At 35.3% G+C, this 15,381-nt stretch overlaps 1 protein-coding gene across 7 annotated transcripts in view; it reads right to left on the reverse strand.

Moving 5' to 3' along the window:
• Positions 1–308: 308 nt before the first annotated feature.
• Positions 309–15,381, reverse strand: part of PPHLN1 (periphilin 1) — a 150,470-nt gene continuing 135,397 nt past the window's right edge. For all 7 annotated transcript variants that reach the window (XM_065934599.1, XM_065934595.1, XM_065934597.1 and 4 more), the window contains one exon: positions 309–1,138. In XM_065934599.1, the coding sequence (XP_065790671.1) occupies positions 944–1,138 (195 nt within the window). In that variant the 3' untranslated portion in view covers positions 309–943. The remainder of the gene's footprint in view (positions 1,139–15,381) is intronic.

Below are 15,381 nucleotides of genomic sequence, written 5' to 3' on the forward strand. Positions count from 1 at the left end.
TTTGGATTACAAGCAGAGATTAACAAAGGCATAATGTGTTTAATTACAGATATGTTATCAATCACGTTCTTTCTTGAGATGGGGAATATGGGCCTATAGATAAAATGAACTCCACTACTTCCCCATATTCTAAATTTTTCTCTTTTGGTTAGAAATTTTTAAAGAAATCGCAATTTTAAAATAGGCCTCATCTTTCATCTCCAACTTCCCCTTCTGTTAGTTTTCTATGTGGATAATATTTAAGACTCACGCAACAGTGAGACTAGTCAGGCGTTTCAGGATTATTTTAACAGAAGACATTGAGTTCATTTACTTGGAAAACAGGATTTTATTATGAGGTGTCTTTCAGAGATTTAAATGCTCTATTTTATTACAATGAGAATTATCCTCAAAGCAAATATTCCCCAAGATACCAAAGTATTCAGTTTATTTGAATATACTTAAACATATTGAAAGTTACAAAGCCTAAGGTAAGCAAGCAACAAGTCAATAAAATACAACTCAGAATTCTAACATTTTCACATGGTATCACTGACTATGAAATGCAAAAAGATTACAAGTGTTTAAGTGGAATGTATTCTAACCTATAAATTACACTAGTGTGACCAAACAAATGATCACATAACAATGGAAGACTACAGGACATGTCCTGTAAGTACGGAAATCTTGAACTGCATTTTCAAGAAAGCTTGAAAAATTAATTGACCCATCGTTTTAGGAGAGGGGGAAAAAAGATAAGTATGAATTAGAAGGCTCTACATGTAGATAAAAAAGATTCTAATTAAAATATCTTAAACAGACTATTTTTAGATGTTTATTTGATATTGGAAATATGGTCAACTATCATAAAGTATTTCTCTTCACAAAAATTCTATATATTAAGGATTTACACAATCCAGGGGGGGAAAAAATCTAGAAATTTTTTTTTGCCTAAGAAAGCAATCTAAAACGGCTCTCCAAAATCTTGACTAGAAGTGTCATACTCTGCAATAAAATGCTTGAGTTCTTCAACACACCGCTCACCTATTTCATGTAAATTCTGTCTCAAGGCAAACTGTATAGACTTTTCTAATGAAGGATCTTTTTCAATCAGCATTTTCACAACCATCCCAAAAGTTTCACAGTCTTGTCGGTAAACCTAGAAAGATAAATACACTGTGGTTACTAAGAATAATTAGCCAAACATAGAGCTGATTCAGTCGACAGAATTATGATACTGAAATCTAAAAGGGAGACACAGAACCTCTCTTGCTCTGAGTGAACACTACTGCCAAAGGCCATTTAAACCACGATCTCTGAGGTTTGCTGGCAAGTTGAATGAGTAGAAAGGCACTGATATACCACATCACTGACTATAGAAGTTAGGCATAGCATTTGTCAAGCATGATGCAGTCTACTAATAGGACCTAAGACTAGAAATGAGAAGAACTAAGAACAAATGCCAGCTAGATAAGACATGCTGATAGCTTTATTCATTTACTTGTTTGGAAGAAATAAGATTGCAAGCCCCTCCCTAACTTCATGATTATCTGTTTGAATCATGACCAGATGATAGATTCAAAATTCTGTTTAGTATACAACAAACAACTATAAGAAGGCTGAAAGTATTTATTTGAAAAAAGCTTTTCAAGTTATAAATGTTTGACCATAGTTAAAATCACCAAGGCAGAGTTCAGATCAAACACACACACATGTTCATGCATACACTTGTGTACACACAGATGTATATATAGTATATGCATGTATACATGTATATATATTTTCCACTTTAATGTATATATTTTAATATTTCAATATGTATATATAATTTTTACCAATGGCAATCAAATATTATTTCCTGTTTAAAAACTCCTAAATTTTCTCCACACTAAAGGTCATTTCCTTAGTTTGCAGTCACAAAATGCATTTTAGATTTCTATGCTATTTTTCATACTCTGTAATTCATGTATTTAAAGAAAATTAGTTAAGTCACCATGAAAATTAAATACCAATTATATGATTTAAAAGTACTGTTTTAATTTTTCCAAATTTAACAAAAACAATCAACATGTTCATTCTCTGAAAAAGGATTTTATTCACTTTTTAAAACCTCAGAAGTGATTTGAGACATTGCTTCATTCATGATAGTTCTCATTCCTCAAATGATCACTGCTAGTCATGGTGATTGCTGCTGTATTTTTAAATGTCTGCTATATTTTTTTATCCCTTAAAATAGCTATTTAAAGAAGAGTATTTGTTTTTGACTCTTAGTACTAGGTTGCCAAATTATAGTAAATTCACTTCCGTGCTCTTGAAAACAATTCATAAGCCCCAAAGAATAAGTTCTTCAAATGACCCAGAAATTAAAATATAAAATCCTGTTTGCCTTCTCCATCTCAACACTAAAACACACACACGGTTTTTCTAAATAGTGAACAAAATTTACCCCTAATAGCCATTAAATTTAATTCGACTATTTAAACCAAATATTTATTCCAGTTTATCTCAAGGTTTACATGACCCAGAATTAATATTACTGACTAATAAACCAACTTAGGAAACAGTATACCATCCACATGATATTACCCAGGATGTCAATGCAATGGGGCACAGTACTGGTCTAACAAACAGAGAGTATCTAACATAAGTCAAGCCAGTGCAGTCCCCATGGGGGAAGTCAGAACCATGATGTTTTTTACAGTCTTAGTGGAGGTAAATTCCTTACCAAACCAGTCAACCCACATAATAACAGCATTCTAACACCAACCATTGGCCTCAGCAGACCACTTTGTGGGTGGCCTAAATTTTATAGACTTCTTTATAGCAGATGTACTAGATGAGGATAAGGTTACACTGTGAATTAACCTGCAAATTCTTTAATGTAAATCTGTTTTACCTAAACTGTAACTTTTCGTTTAGCATACTTACAGAACATAAATGTAGTACAGATTTGCATATCAAAAGTAAAACTGTATTTAAAATGTGTTCATGCATTTATTTAAACTGCAAACTATTCTCTGGAGACAAGATAATAAAAGCATTTAAAGGCTCTGTTTTATTTTTTAATTGTAAGTCCTTTTTGAATTATTCATTGAAAAGACAAATTTTTGTACATTAGCTGACAAGAACAATCAGAACTTCCCAAAGCAATGTAATTCTGTACCACAGGGTAAATTTTCTACAAAGACTACTTAAAATGCACTGGTTGGGCATTAGACAGGAAATCATTAGTTTTTTGTTAAAGGAAGGACCTCACCCTCCAAAGTTTTATAAATAAAATTCACAACGGTCAGAAACATATTTCCGAAATCTGTTCCACAGTAAACTCAATCCCAAACAGGAAGGGTGTAGTTATCTGTGGAAGAGTTTGTTTGCTTATGGTCCCAAGCTGGAAATGTATTAATAATCTTCAGACTTGATATCTACAGGCCACACAGGAAGATTTTTTTGTTGTTGCTTTTTCTCTTGATTGGACCTCATCAAAATGGAAACAGGTTAAAGTTTGGGTGGGACTCACATACACTGCACAGAAATATAGTTAAATTTGCCAGCATAATGAAAACACTATCTAAATGTGGTTTCACACAGTATCTGACTATAGTTGTGTTAATAGCTGAAGGCTCATAAAGTGCTTCTAGGAATAAAAGGACATGATAAACTACCAAAATTTTTTCACCATTAATTATGCTGTCCAGTGACTGAAGCAAGACTATTTGGCATAACAAACTATGACATAAAACTCCTCTAAAATGTACATCATTCTAGTCCTTACTTCTGTTCCCACAAAAAGAGAAACCAAAACTTAAGGCAAAATGAGTTGTTAGAATTTTCATTTCAGACAAACATCTTTAGGATATATGTTACAGTTCCATAATAGTAGTTTAGTGGAATCATAGCAATTACACAGCCATTAGCCACAGGAAACTACTTGAATTTAGGTAAATATGCATATACTTATCTTAATACTTAATTTATAAATTATATTAATATTAGGAGGTAAATGAATAAACTGTAGAAGTCAGACATACACACAGCCTTAAAAGACTGAGGAATCAAAAACAATTCTTTTCTCTGTTGTTGATACCTCAAGATTTCCACATAATTTCCTTGATCTGAATTCATTTGGCTTAAAAGGATATGTCCGGTTTCAGGAGAGACACATCCTAATGGTAAACGCAGACAAGTAAAAACACACCATAAAGGAGCTATTTAGATGTGGAAGTGACAGGGAAGCCAGAAAGAGCACAGAAGTGGCTCCAAGAGCAGGTGTATCAAGTTCAAATCCTGACTCTACTACCACGGTGAACTGAAGAATATCCTCCAACCCCACAGCTGAGATGTCCGCATCCTAATTCCTGGAACCTACGGACATGTTACCTCACATGGTACAAGAGACCCTGCAGGTGTATTTGTATTAAGGATTTTGAGAAGGAGAGATTATCCTGTATTATCCAAGTAAATAAAATGTAATCACATATGTTCTTAAGAACAAAATGCAGAAAAAGAGAGGAAATGTGATCACAGAAACAGAAGTTGAGTGATGACTTTTAAAGATAGTTGTAGGGTAGGAGGAGGGAGCTACCCTACCAGCCAAAGAGTACAGGTAGCCTCCAGAAACTGGAAAAGGCCAGGAAAGAGATTCTCCCTTGAAGTGTCCACTGTAAGTTCAGCCCTTGCAGAAATCTTAATTTGGACCTGGTGAAACTTGTTTTGGACTTTACACATTCTTCTTAAGCTCACATGGAACATGCATAAGATAGATCACATTTCAGGCCATAAAACATGCCTTAGCAAATTTAAAAGTATGCTCTCAGACCACAGTGGAAAATTAAGTTAAAATTCCAAAGAAAGATAGCTAGAAAAATCCCCAAATATTTGGAGATTAAACAACATACATGCGTGCATGTTAAGTCACTTCAGTTGTGTCCAACTTTTTGCAATCCTATGGACTGTGTAGCCTGTCAGGCTCCTCTGTCCATGGGATTCTCCAAGGCAAGAACACTGGAGTGGGTTGCCATGCCCTCCTCCAGGGGATCTTTCCAACCCAGGGATTGAACTCGCATCTCTTACATCTCCTGGATTGGCAAACAGGGTCTTTACCACTAGCGCTACCTGGGAAGCTCTATTAAACAACATACTGCTACTGATAAATAACACCCAAATCAAAGAAGAAGTCTCAACAGAAATTTTAAAATATGTCAAAAATATAACTTATCAAAATTTGTGAGATGCAGCAAATTCATGTGACTTGCTTTATTATGATATCTGCTTTATTACAGTGGTTTGGAACTGAACCTGCGATATCTCCTATGTAAATGGAGATATAGTCTACATTCATGGATAAGAAAACTCACTATTGTTAAGATATTGGTTCTTCCCAACTTGATCTATAAATTCAACAGTCACTACACCAAAATCGCAACAAGTAATCTTGTGGATTACTGACAAACTGCTTCTAAAGTTTATATGGAAAGGCAAAAGACCCAGAATGGTCAACACAGTATTAAAGAAAAACAACAAAGTCATAGAACTGACACTCAACTTCCTATAAAGCCACCGTAATCAAGACTGTACAGTATTATCAAAAGAACAAAGAGATCAGTTGTACAGAATGAAGAGCCCAGAAATACATTCATACAAATTGCAACTGTTCTTTGAGAAGGGAGTGAAGGCAATTCAAAAAAAAAGAGCAGACAACTAGGGTGCTGGAGGAACTGACCATTTATGTGCGAAATCCAGATAGAGACTAACTCACAATGGACTATAGACCTAAATGTAAAATACAGAACTATAATTCTTCTAGAAGATAAACAGAAGAAAAAATCTGGGTGATAACACCAAAAGTATATTCCAAGAAAGAAAAAATGGATTTCATTAAAATTAAAAATATCTCTGGGATAGACAATGTTAAAAGAACAGACAAGTTACACACTGGGAGAAAAATCACTGCAAGGCATATACCCGACAAAATACTGGTATCCAAAATATATTAAAAAATTCTTAAAACTCAGTAATAGAAACAAGCTCAATTTAAAAATGGGCAAAAGAGCCAAACCTCACCAAAGAAGACACTTAGATAGTAAATAAGCAAGTGAGAAGATGTTCAAACATCATATGTTATTAAGGGTACTGAAAATTAAAATAATGATGAAATGAGACACCACTACACACCTATTAGAATTGTTAAAATCCCAAACAATGACAACTCCAATTTCTGGTGACAATGCAGAGCAGTAGGAACTCATTCATTGCTGGTGGGAATGCAAAATGATACAAGCCACTTTGATAGACTAGTGAGAAGAATCACACAACCGAAAAACAAGCAAGGGGAAGTTACGCACCTTCTGTGCCAGTTTCAGTACATACAGACCTAACTATGCTGTTGTAAGGATTGAGCTAATAAAGAGCACTCAGTATAGTGTCTGCTCTACAGGAAGCATTTAATGCATGTTAAAAATGGTGATGCTGATGATGGAAAAAGAAAAAACATTCTAGCTTTGTCTAGAGAAGGGAGTATTAGAAAATGGTATTATAATTTCTTTAATGTTTAACATCCAATTTATTTCTAACATCAATGACTATATTTAAAATTATATCATTAATGCTTTTATTTTGGTTTTAGTTTTATCTCGAGTCATCCTTCACTTTCTACTGACATTAACCATGTACACATTGAAAAAAAATCAATATGAAGACCACATTCACCATCTCAAGAACCAATTCTTTAAACATGAGGAGTTGGTGTTAGGAAAATATGGAGGAGGAAAATGAAACAGCATTTTGGAGAAATTCAATTGGCTTGGCATAGCTTAAAGCATGCTCACTCTCAAAGTAGGCCATGAAAAGCTTTCTTTTAAGGAGCTTAGATCTCAACTTATAAACAATTAGCAAACAGATCAAAATCTACAAGCAGGAAAAAGTGAGAAGAAAGTGAAAGTCGCTCAGTCACATCCAACTCTTTGCGACCCCATGGACTATAAATATAAAGTCCATGGAATTCTCCAGGCCAGAAGACTGGAGTGGGTAGCCTTTTCCTTCTCCAGTGAATCTTCCCAACCCAGGGATGGAACCCAAGTCTCCCAGATTGCAGGCGGATTTTTTACCAGCTGAGCCACAAGGGAAGCCCAAGAATACTGAAGTGGGTAGCCTATCTCTTCTCCAGTGGATCTTCCCAACCCAGGAATCAAACTGGGGTCTCCTGCATTGCAGGCGGATTCTTTGTCAACTGAATTATGAGGGAAGCTGGAAGTGGATCTTTTTGATACATCAGGGAAAGAATGGTTAAGAATCAATGCTATGGGGTTCCTGAGAACTGGAACTATGAATGTCACATGATGTGTGGAACTATGAATGTCACATGATGTGTTAAAGAAAGATGAGATTAGGGGCTTAATTCTGAGTAATTAAGAAGCAACATGGAAAAAAAAAAAGAAGCAATATGGATATAATAATATAAAAAATCATGGGTAGAAGGTTTTATTTCAGTGGGGAGGGAACTGGGAATGGGAGCTAAGGTCAGTACCTAATATGTAATTCAAGTGAAGTGAAAGTGAAACTCGCTCATTTGCCTACAACAACTCTTTGGGACCCGTGGACTATAGAGTCCATGGAACCCTCCAGGCCAGAATACTAGAGTGGGTAGCCCTTCCCTTTTCCAGGGGATCTTCCTGACCCAGGAATTGAACAGGGATTTCCTGCATTACAGGTGGATGCTTTACCACCTGAGCTATCAGGGAAGCCCAATATGTAATTTGAAGCACCTGTCAAAAGGAAGTGGCGTACCAAGTCTAGTCCTTAGGAGAAGGAAACAGAGGAGGAAGAGAGATCTTATCTTCAGCACTAAAGTGAGCTGAGGCCAGGGGAGTTCCTAGAAGAAAGGGTAAGTTCTTTCCCGCTCCAGTATCTGATAGAGTAGATATTAGAAAATGTTGAATGAATAGCTAAAATCAGTTCTGAGAGAATGTATAATGCAACAATGAAAAGATGGTCCAAAGTAGACATCCAAAAACATCAGTATCAGTCATAAAGTGACAATAAGGAAGACTATGAATCAGGAGAGAATGAAGGAAAAGATTTGTAAAATAAGGACAATCAATCAAATGTCAGAGAAAGATGACAGAGGCTAGCAGACAAAATGTATTGATGGGATTTGGAAACGTGTGGAACTGGATAACTGCAAGAGCCATTTACTGGATGGTAGAGATTATAGAGCTGTGCTGTCCAATACAGTAGCCTCTAGCCATATGTGACTATTTAAATTTTAATTAATTAAGTTAAAAATTCAGCTCCTCAGTTGCACTTTAATGGCTTTCATATCAGATAGTGCAAATATAAAACATTCCCATCATCACAGAAAATTCTATTAGGGAGTGTTACTACAGAGGATTGGGAAGTGAAAAAAGGGTAAGGTGACAAGTGTTGACCTGGTAAATTAATTAGTATATATTTGCAACTATTTTATCATTAAGGTGGAAATAAAAGTTTACCACTTTTAAAGAAGAACTGTGAAATATAATTAGTACCTGTGAAATGTTGCATAATTTTTTATGAAATTCATATAAAAATGTAAATTAAAAAAATAACTCCAATTGAGGCTTAATATACAAGGAAACATTCATAATGTCTAACATGTTGGTGAGATTGGGAAAAAATGTTGACAACATAATGATGTTAAATACTGGAGCAAATGTAAACCCTTTAATTTGGGTCTGTAGTAATGTAGAAAGTGTCAAAACTATTGTAATCTATGTTACTTCCTGTGCTATATTAATAGAAAAGGATATCTTTAAACATCCTCCTCAATGCTGCACTGGCTCTTAAAAAAAGAACACTGATGGGTGCTAAGAAATGCATTATGAACACATGGATTAGATCTCAACCACCTGCATTCAATATGTGGGTACAATTACTATAGCCACATAAAAAAGTCAGTCCAAAATTAATGATAAAGTGGTTAAATGATGAAAAACCTCAGCAATTAATGTTTGTTAATTCTCATCCATATATTTGGATCAATTTATAAATTTACAGGGTACAATCAAAGATTAATACTTAGGTATTCTTGTTTTACCCTTTCCAACTTACTGGTTCTTCCAATCATAATAAACTCAACAGACAAAAATAAGCAAAACAATTCCAGAGTCTACATCTTTCACTGATGCCAAATGCCAAAACCAGGTACCACAGAAAGTAAATACAGGAACTGGATAAATCTCAATTCAATATCGAGCAAAAATAAAGTTGCAAAGGAAATTAGAGATACCATTCATGTATGTTTTAAAAGTTTATTTAGTTTAGGAATATAAACAAATATACTAAAAATACATAACAATGAACTCTGAGAAGGGAGGGAGACAGCAGGGATTTGAAAGGGGCTTTATCTATATCTGTAATATTTTGTTTTTAAAAAAAACTGGAGGTGGGTCAGAAACACTAAACTCAAGTTAATATGATGAAGTAAAGAGTACTGAGAGTAAAGAGTACCCTTTAGGAGTGAAGTGACTGAGATTTGCAATGTGACTTGCCATGCATCCAAAAGTAAGATGGATTAATGGGTGAACAGAAGCATGGATAGAAATGTCAAAGCAAACAAAACAAAGTACTAATCAGAGAATCTAAGTGATCAGTATATGGGTCTGCACTGTATAATTACTTATATTTGAAAATTTTTATAATAAAATACTGAAGGGAAAGAGAGATCTAAAGCAAAACACGGCCTAATGATAGTAGAGTCTGATCATCTCAGCTTACAAATGAAGATGGATCTCTGTTTTGCTTGGACCCTGGGTAATGAACTTTGCATCTTACCAATGTAGGTTGAGAATTACAGATATTAGTAAGTTTGTAAATTCAGATACAAATTTGAATGACAGACAGCTGTGCCTGTCAAACAACTAGAACTCACCGACTATGTGCAAGGCACTGGATTTGGTAATATAGCAGATGCTGCTAAAGGAAATTAGATTCCAATAAAAAAAAAAAAAAAACAGAGTAATATGTTTAAGACAACCATAAGGCAAGGCAAAATACAGGCACACCTCAGAGATACTGAGAGTTCAGTTTCAGACCATCATAATAAAACAAATGCCACATGAATTTTCTGGCTTGCGTGTGCATATAAAAGTTATGTCAGATAACCTATGGACTAGGAGAAAATATCTGCAAACACTGTGACCAACAAGCGGTTAATTTCCAAAATACACAAACAGTTCACACAACTCAATGAAAGTGAAAGTCGCTCACTCGTGTTCTACATTTTGTAACCCCATGGACTATACAGTCCCGAATACTGGAGGCCAGAATACTGGAGTGGGTAGCCTTTCCCTTCTCCAGTGGATTTCCCAACCCAGTGATCGAACCCAGGTATCCTGCATTGCAGGCAGATTCTTTATCAACTGAGCTATCAACTCAATATCAAAACCCAAAAAAACCCAATTAAGAGACGGACAGAAGACCTACATACACATTTTTCCAAAGAAAACATACAGATGGCCAAGAGGCACACGAAAAGATGCTCAACATCGCTAATTATGAGCGAAATGCAAATTGAAACTACAACAAAGAATCAGCTCACAGCAGTCAGAATGGCCATCATCAAAAAGTGCAAATAGTAAATGCTGAAGAAAGTGCAGAGAAAAGGGAATCCTCTTACACTGTTGCTAGGAATGTAAACTGGTATAGCCACTGATGGAAAACAGTGTGGCAGTTCCTTAAAAAACTAAAAACAGAGCCACTATCTGATCCAGCAATCCCACTTGTGCGCAAATACCTGGAAAAGATAAAAACGCTAATTCAAACAGACACATGCACTCCAGTGTTCATAGCAGCACTGTTTACAATAGCCAAGACACAGAAGCAATGTTCATTCAAACAGATGAACAGATAAAGAAGACGTGAAAGCGATCCACAATGGAATACTACTCAGCCATAAAAAAATCACGAAATATTGCCATTTGCAGCAACATCGATGGACCCAGAGATTATCAATCATACTGAGAGAAGTAAATCAGACCAAGACAGACATTATATTACTTATATGTGGAATCTAAAAAATAATACAAATGAAGTTACAAAACAGAAACAGACTCACAGACATAGAAAAATTTATGGTTTCTAAACGTGAAGGGGAAGTTGGTGAGGGATAAATTGTTAGTTTGAGGTTAACAGGTACATACCACTATATATAAAATAGATAAACAATAAGGATTTACTCTATGGCATAGGAAACTACATTCAACCTTGTAATAATCTATAATGGAAAAGAATCTGAAAAAATACATGTATATACGTGAATCACTTTGCTGTATATCTGAAACATATTTAAAATACTATATTTTAAATCAATTATACTTCAGAAAAGAGCTGGTTACACTGTACTATAGTCTATTAAGTGTGCAACAGCATTATGTCTTAAAAAATGTATATATTAACTTTAAAATGTGATTTCTAAAAAATGCTAACCCTCACCTGAGCTTTCAGTGAGTCATCTTTTTGCCATAGTGACAGCAAAAATCACAAATCACCATAACAAATGCAATAATGATAAAAAGTTTGAAATACTGTGAGAATTACTAAGATGTGGCACAGAGATATAAGGCGAGCAAATGCTGGGAAAATGGTGCCAGCGGCCTTGCTAGACGCAGGGTTGCCACAAACCTTTAATTCATAAAAAAATGCAGCACATGCAAAATCCAATAAAGCAAAGCACAATAAAAAGGTACGCCTTTATAGTAAAGGCCAGAAGACAAATACAAAATGTTATTTATAACAATTCTAAAGAAAAAATCATAATGAGTGGAGAAGGAGTGGATTAATGGCACTTAGAATGCTGGCTATTTCAAGAATTTTGGAAGACTGCAAACAAAAAAGCATAGTATGGTTAAAGAAGACTGAATCTTGGAAGATGGGAAAGATTTGGAAAAGCTGGCTAATGGATAGGCTGGAGTCAAATGAAGTTAGATATAAACAGATTGGACTTTTAATAGCTTATAACTGGCCAGTGGTTTAGCTCCCCCTGGACTTAAAATAACTTATACTGGTGGTGATATTTTTTCTTAATCAACAGACAACAAACCAACATCTGAAGACTGGTGATTGGAGAAAAACGATGTATTCATTACTAGTGTTCCCTTCAAATCTGATTCAGTAGACCAGGAGAAGTCATTTGGTGCTCAATGTCAGTAACTGGTTTGAGAAAAATTCTAAGATTCAAAACATTTTATAAAAAGGTTAAATCTAAAGAAAATTAGTCATAATGAAGAAAAAAGGCAATGAAATAAAATAGGTTTAAAAATTCCAGTTGCTGAGAAAATGGTTAACAATAAGCATTTTGCAAAATGACAAAACTTAATTGGTAGCTTTTAATATTTTCATGTCTAAAAACAATAAAAATACTTTACTAAAGGTAGGGAGAGATAGGTTCAATGTAAATATTTTCCCAAGTTGATGTTTAAAACATTCATCACAATGAAACAGATCACAGGTTAAAATGACAAGTCAGCTCCTTAAAAGATACTTGTCACTTATTATTTCCTTTGTATTTCCCTTGAATGAAAAAAGAAAAATCAAGTTGAAGTGTAAAATTTCTCATGTACATACTGAGCTAATTGTTTTTAACGCATAGCCATTTGTTATGAAAAATTATTATACTACTGAAAATTAAATGAAGCTAATGAGTATACAACCAAAAGAAAAATCCAGCATATAGTTTAAGTTAGTGTTATCCAAAGAAGATTTATTTTCATTAAGATTACTTCCAAATAAATCTTTTTAGAAATCAGTAATTTTAAATTTTTCATGAGATTAGTCTAATTCTAAAATGATTTAACATTATCAATCAGGAAAGTATGAAGTCCTGCCCGACAAAAGGTCATGTTTAGATTTGAATAAGGCTATAAAGCAAGCTGAGTGCCAAAGAATTGATGCTTTTGAACTGTGGTGTTGGTGAAGACTCTTGAGAGTCCCTTGGACTGCAAGGAGATCCAACCAGTCCATCCTAAAGATCAGTCCTGGGTGTTCATTGGAAGGACTAATGCTGAGGCTGAAACTCCAAAACTTTGGCTACCTGATGCAAAGAACTGACTCAACTGGAAAAGACCCTGATGCTGGGAAAGATTGAAGGCGGGAGAAAAGGGGATGACAGAGGATGAGATGGTTGGATGGCATCACTGACTCAATGGACATAATTTTGAGTAAGCTCCAGGAGTTGATGATAGACTGGGAAGCCTGACATGCTGCAGTCCATGGCGTCACAGAGTTGGACACGACTGAGCTAATGAACTGAACTTAAAAAGAAAGTAAACAGAAGCAGCCTGTTCCATAAATGAAAAATCTTACATTGGTTTGAGATATAAGAGGAGCAACCTCCAACCACCCAATAACCCTCTGACAGGAGAAACTGTCAGGAGTGACTAAGCAGGAAGCAGTTTAGCTACGTCATGACCCATCTTCCTCACTCCATTCCTCCCGATTCCTGTCTTATAAAGGAGGTTGGAGAGAATCCAAAAGTAAGATTTTTTTAACCTTGTAAAAATATGGAAGAATGGCTCAAAACCTAAAAGTATTAAGTTACTGAGTTCAATCACTGAGTCATCAGGAAGGGCTCTTGCTACACTGCAGGAAGAATTTTAAGAAAATGAGGAAGAAATGTAAGTAAAGGTCTCCAAGGCTAGAAATAGTTATGGGTTACAATTCTAAAGGGTGTTTTTGTTTCTTTAAATGTAATAGCAGTTAGAAATTACTGGCATATTAGAAACATTAAGTCACTAACATCTTCATATAGGCTTTTACATTATTTTATGTACCAGGACTATCCTCATATCCTCATTTTACAAAAATATTGAAGCAGAGAAACTGAAGTTCAGCTGCAAGATATGTGACTAACATTCGCAGCCTATTTTCTAACTTAACCCTTACAATACAGCTGCTATAACCCCCGAAAATTATTTAAATCCAAAAATAGAAATAAAGTCATGACTGAGACTAAATCTTTGGCAAAGACAAATTAATTCACTTGATTTTGAAGAGTGGTGTAAGGAAAGATGATCAGCCTTCCAGGTCATGATCCTAACTATTATACCTTAAGGAAGTGAGATGTTACTCCTATGTGTGTGCTTTATGTCTAATGCTCTAGAAGTCATTCCCCTAGTGCAATCGGAAACTTGGGTGATTTCTCCATACAGCTTCAGAGATGTCCCTAAAATAAACTTAGTAAAAATAAACAAGTCAGATCAGCCACCTTCCCCGTGCTGAGAAAAAGCACTACTGTTCTGTTAACTACTTATGCTATTGGTTTAAAGAGCACTTTATGGCTGAAATGGGACATTTTCAATGAAGTCTACAGAGGAGGCTAGTTCTTCTCCAGCTTCTTTGCCAGATGATTCAGTGGATCTTTTCTGCTAGATGACTCACTCTATCATTCCATTTCTTTCAACATTAAAATTCTATATTGTGAAATTAAGGGAAATTAATTTTTCCTACTATGAAACTTGCCCATGTCTCACACTGAAAAATTAAGTTATGCTTCAGTATACATGTGCTATTGTGCTACTTTCCTTTTCCTCTGCTTTCTGTGATATTAGTTTAAATATCTTGTATGTAATGCAGTTTAGAAAAGCTTTCATTTTTGCTACAATATCAAGGTATTGTGAATTGTCAACTCAAGACAAGAAGTCCTTGCTACTAATTCTGGGAGACTTAAAATGCCAGTCGCTTTTTAGTGAAGATGATGGGAGTGGAGTTATTTAGAGGTCACCGTGCCAGAAAGTGCCAGTGAAATGGCAGGAAACAACAAAGGTGGTCAGGATTAACTGTAACTCCAGTAAACAGGTAGTTTCAGCAGTTTCTGCTTAGCTGTACCTTCCCCACCCCCACTCTGAGAGAGGCCTCTGACAGCTACATTTATATTATATTCCAATGGAAAAATACATATTTATAAAATAGAATTTAAGAGATTTTGGTGATAAAGACAAATGCCAGGGTTTACTAGATTATGAATAATGTTTAGGAGGCTGCAATGCCAAGGAATACAGGAAAAGTGGATAGCCTGTGGGGAGAAAGGCATGAGGAGAAAGAAGGGAAATTAAGGAAGAAGTTCAGAAACTGCCTGTGGCCTTCCAGTTCCAGGCTCTAAAACCTGGTTTTTGCTCTCTTTCATGAGAAATCCTCATAAGCTTTCAATACGTCCCCTTTACTTGCTAAAGGCAGTCTGAGTGGGTTTTATATTGTAACCAAAAGGAACTTTCTCCAAGTATCTAGCATGATAGCCTGCTACATGTAGTGGATGCCAGCTGGCCTCAGGGCTGGGTGACAAGCTGGGAGCAGAAAGACCTGCAGTGCTTTCACACTGGCAAGAGTGCCAAGGTGACGACAGAAATCTGTTTTTTCTTTAATGCAATCGTAGAC

The sequence above is a fragment of the Muntiacus reevesi genome, chromosome 4, assembly GCF_963930625.1.
Source record: "Muntiacus reevesi chromosome 4, mMunRee1.1, whole genome shotgun sequence".
NCBI classification, from domain to species: Eukaryota; Metazoa; Chordata; class Mammalia; order Artiodactyla; family Cervidae; genus Muntiacus; species Muntiacus reevesi.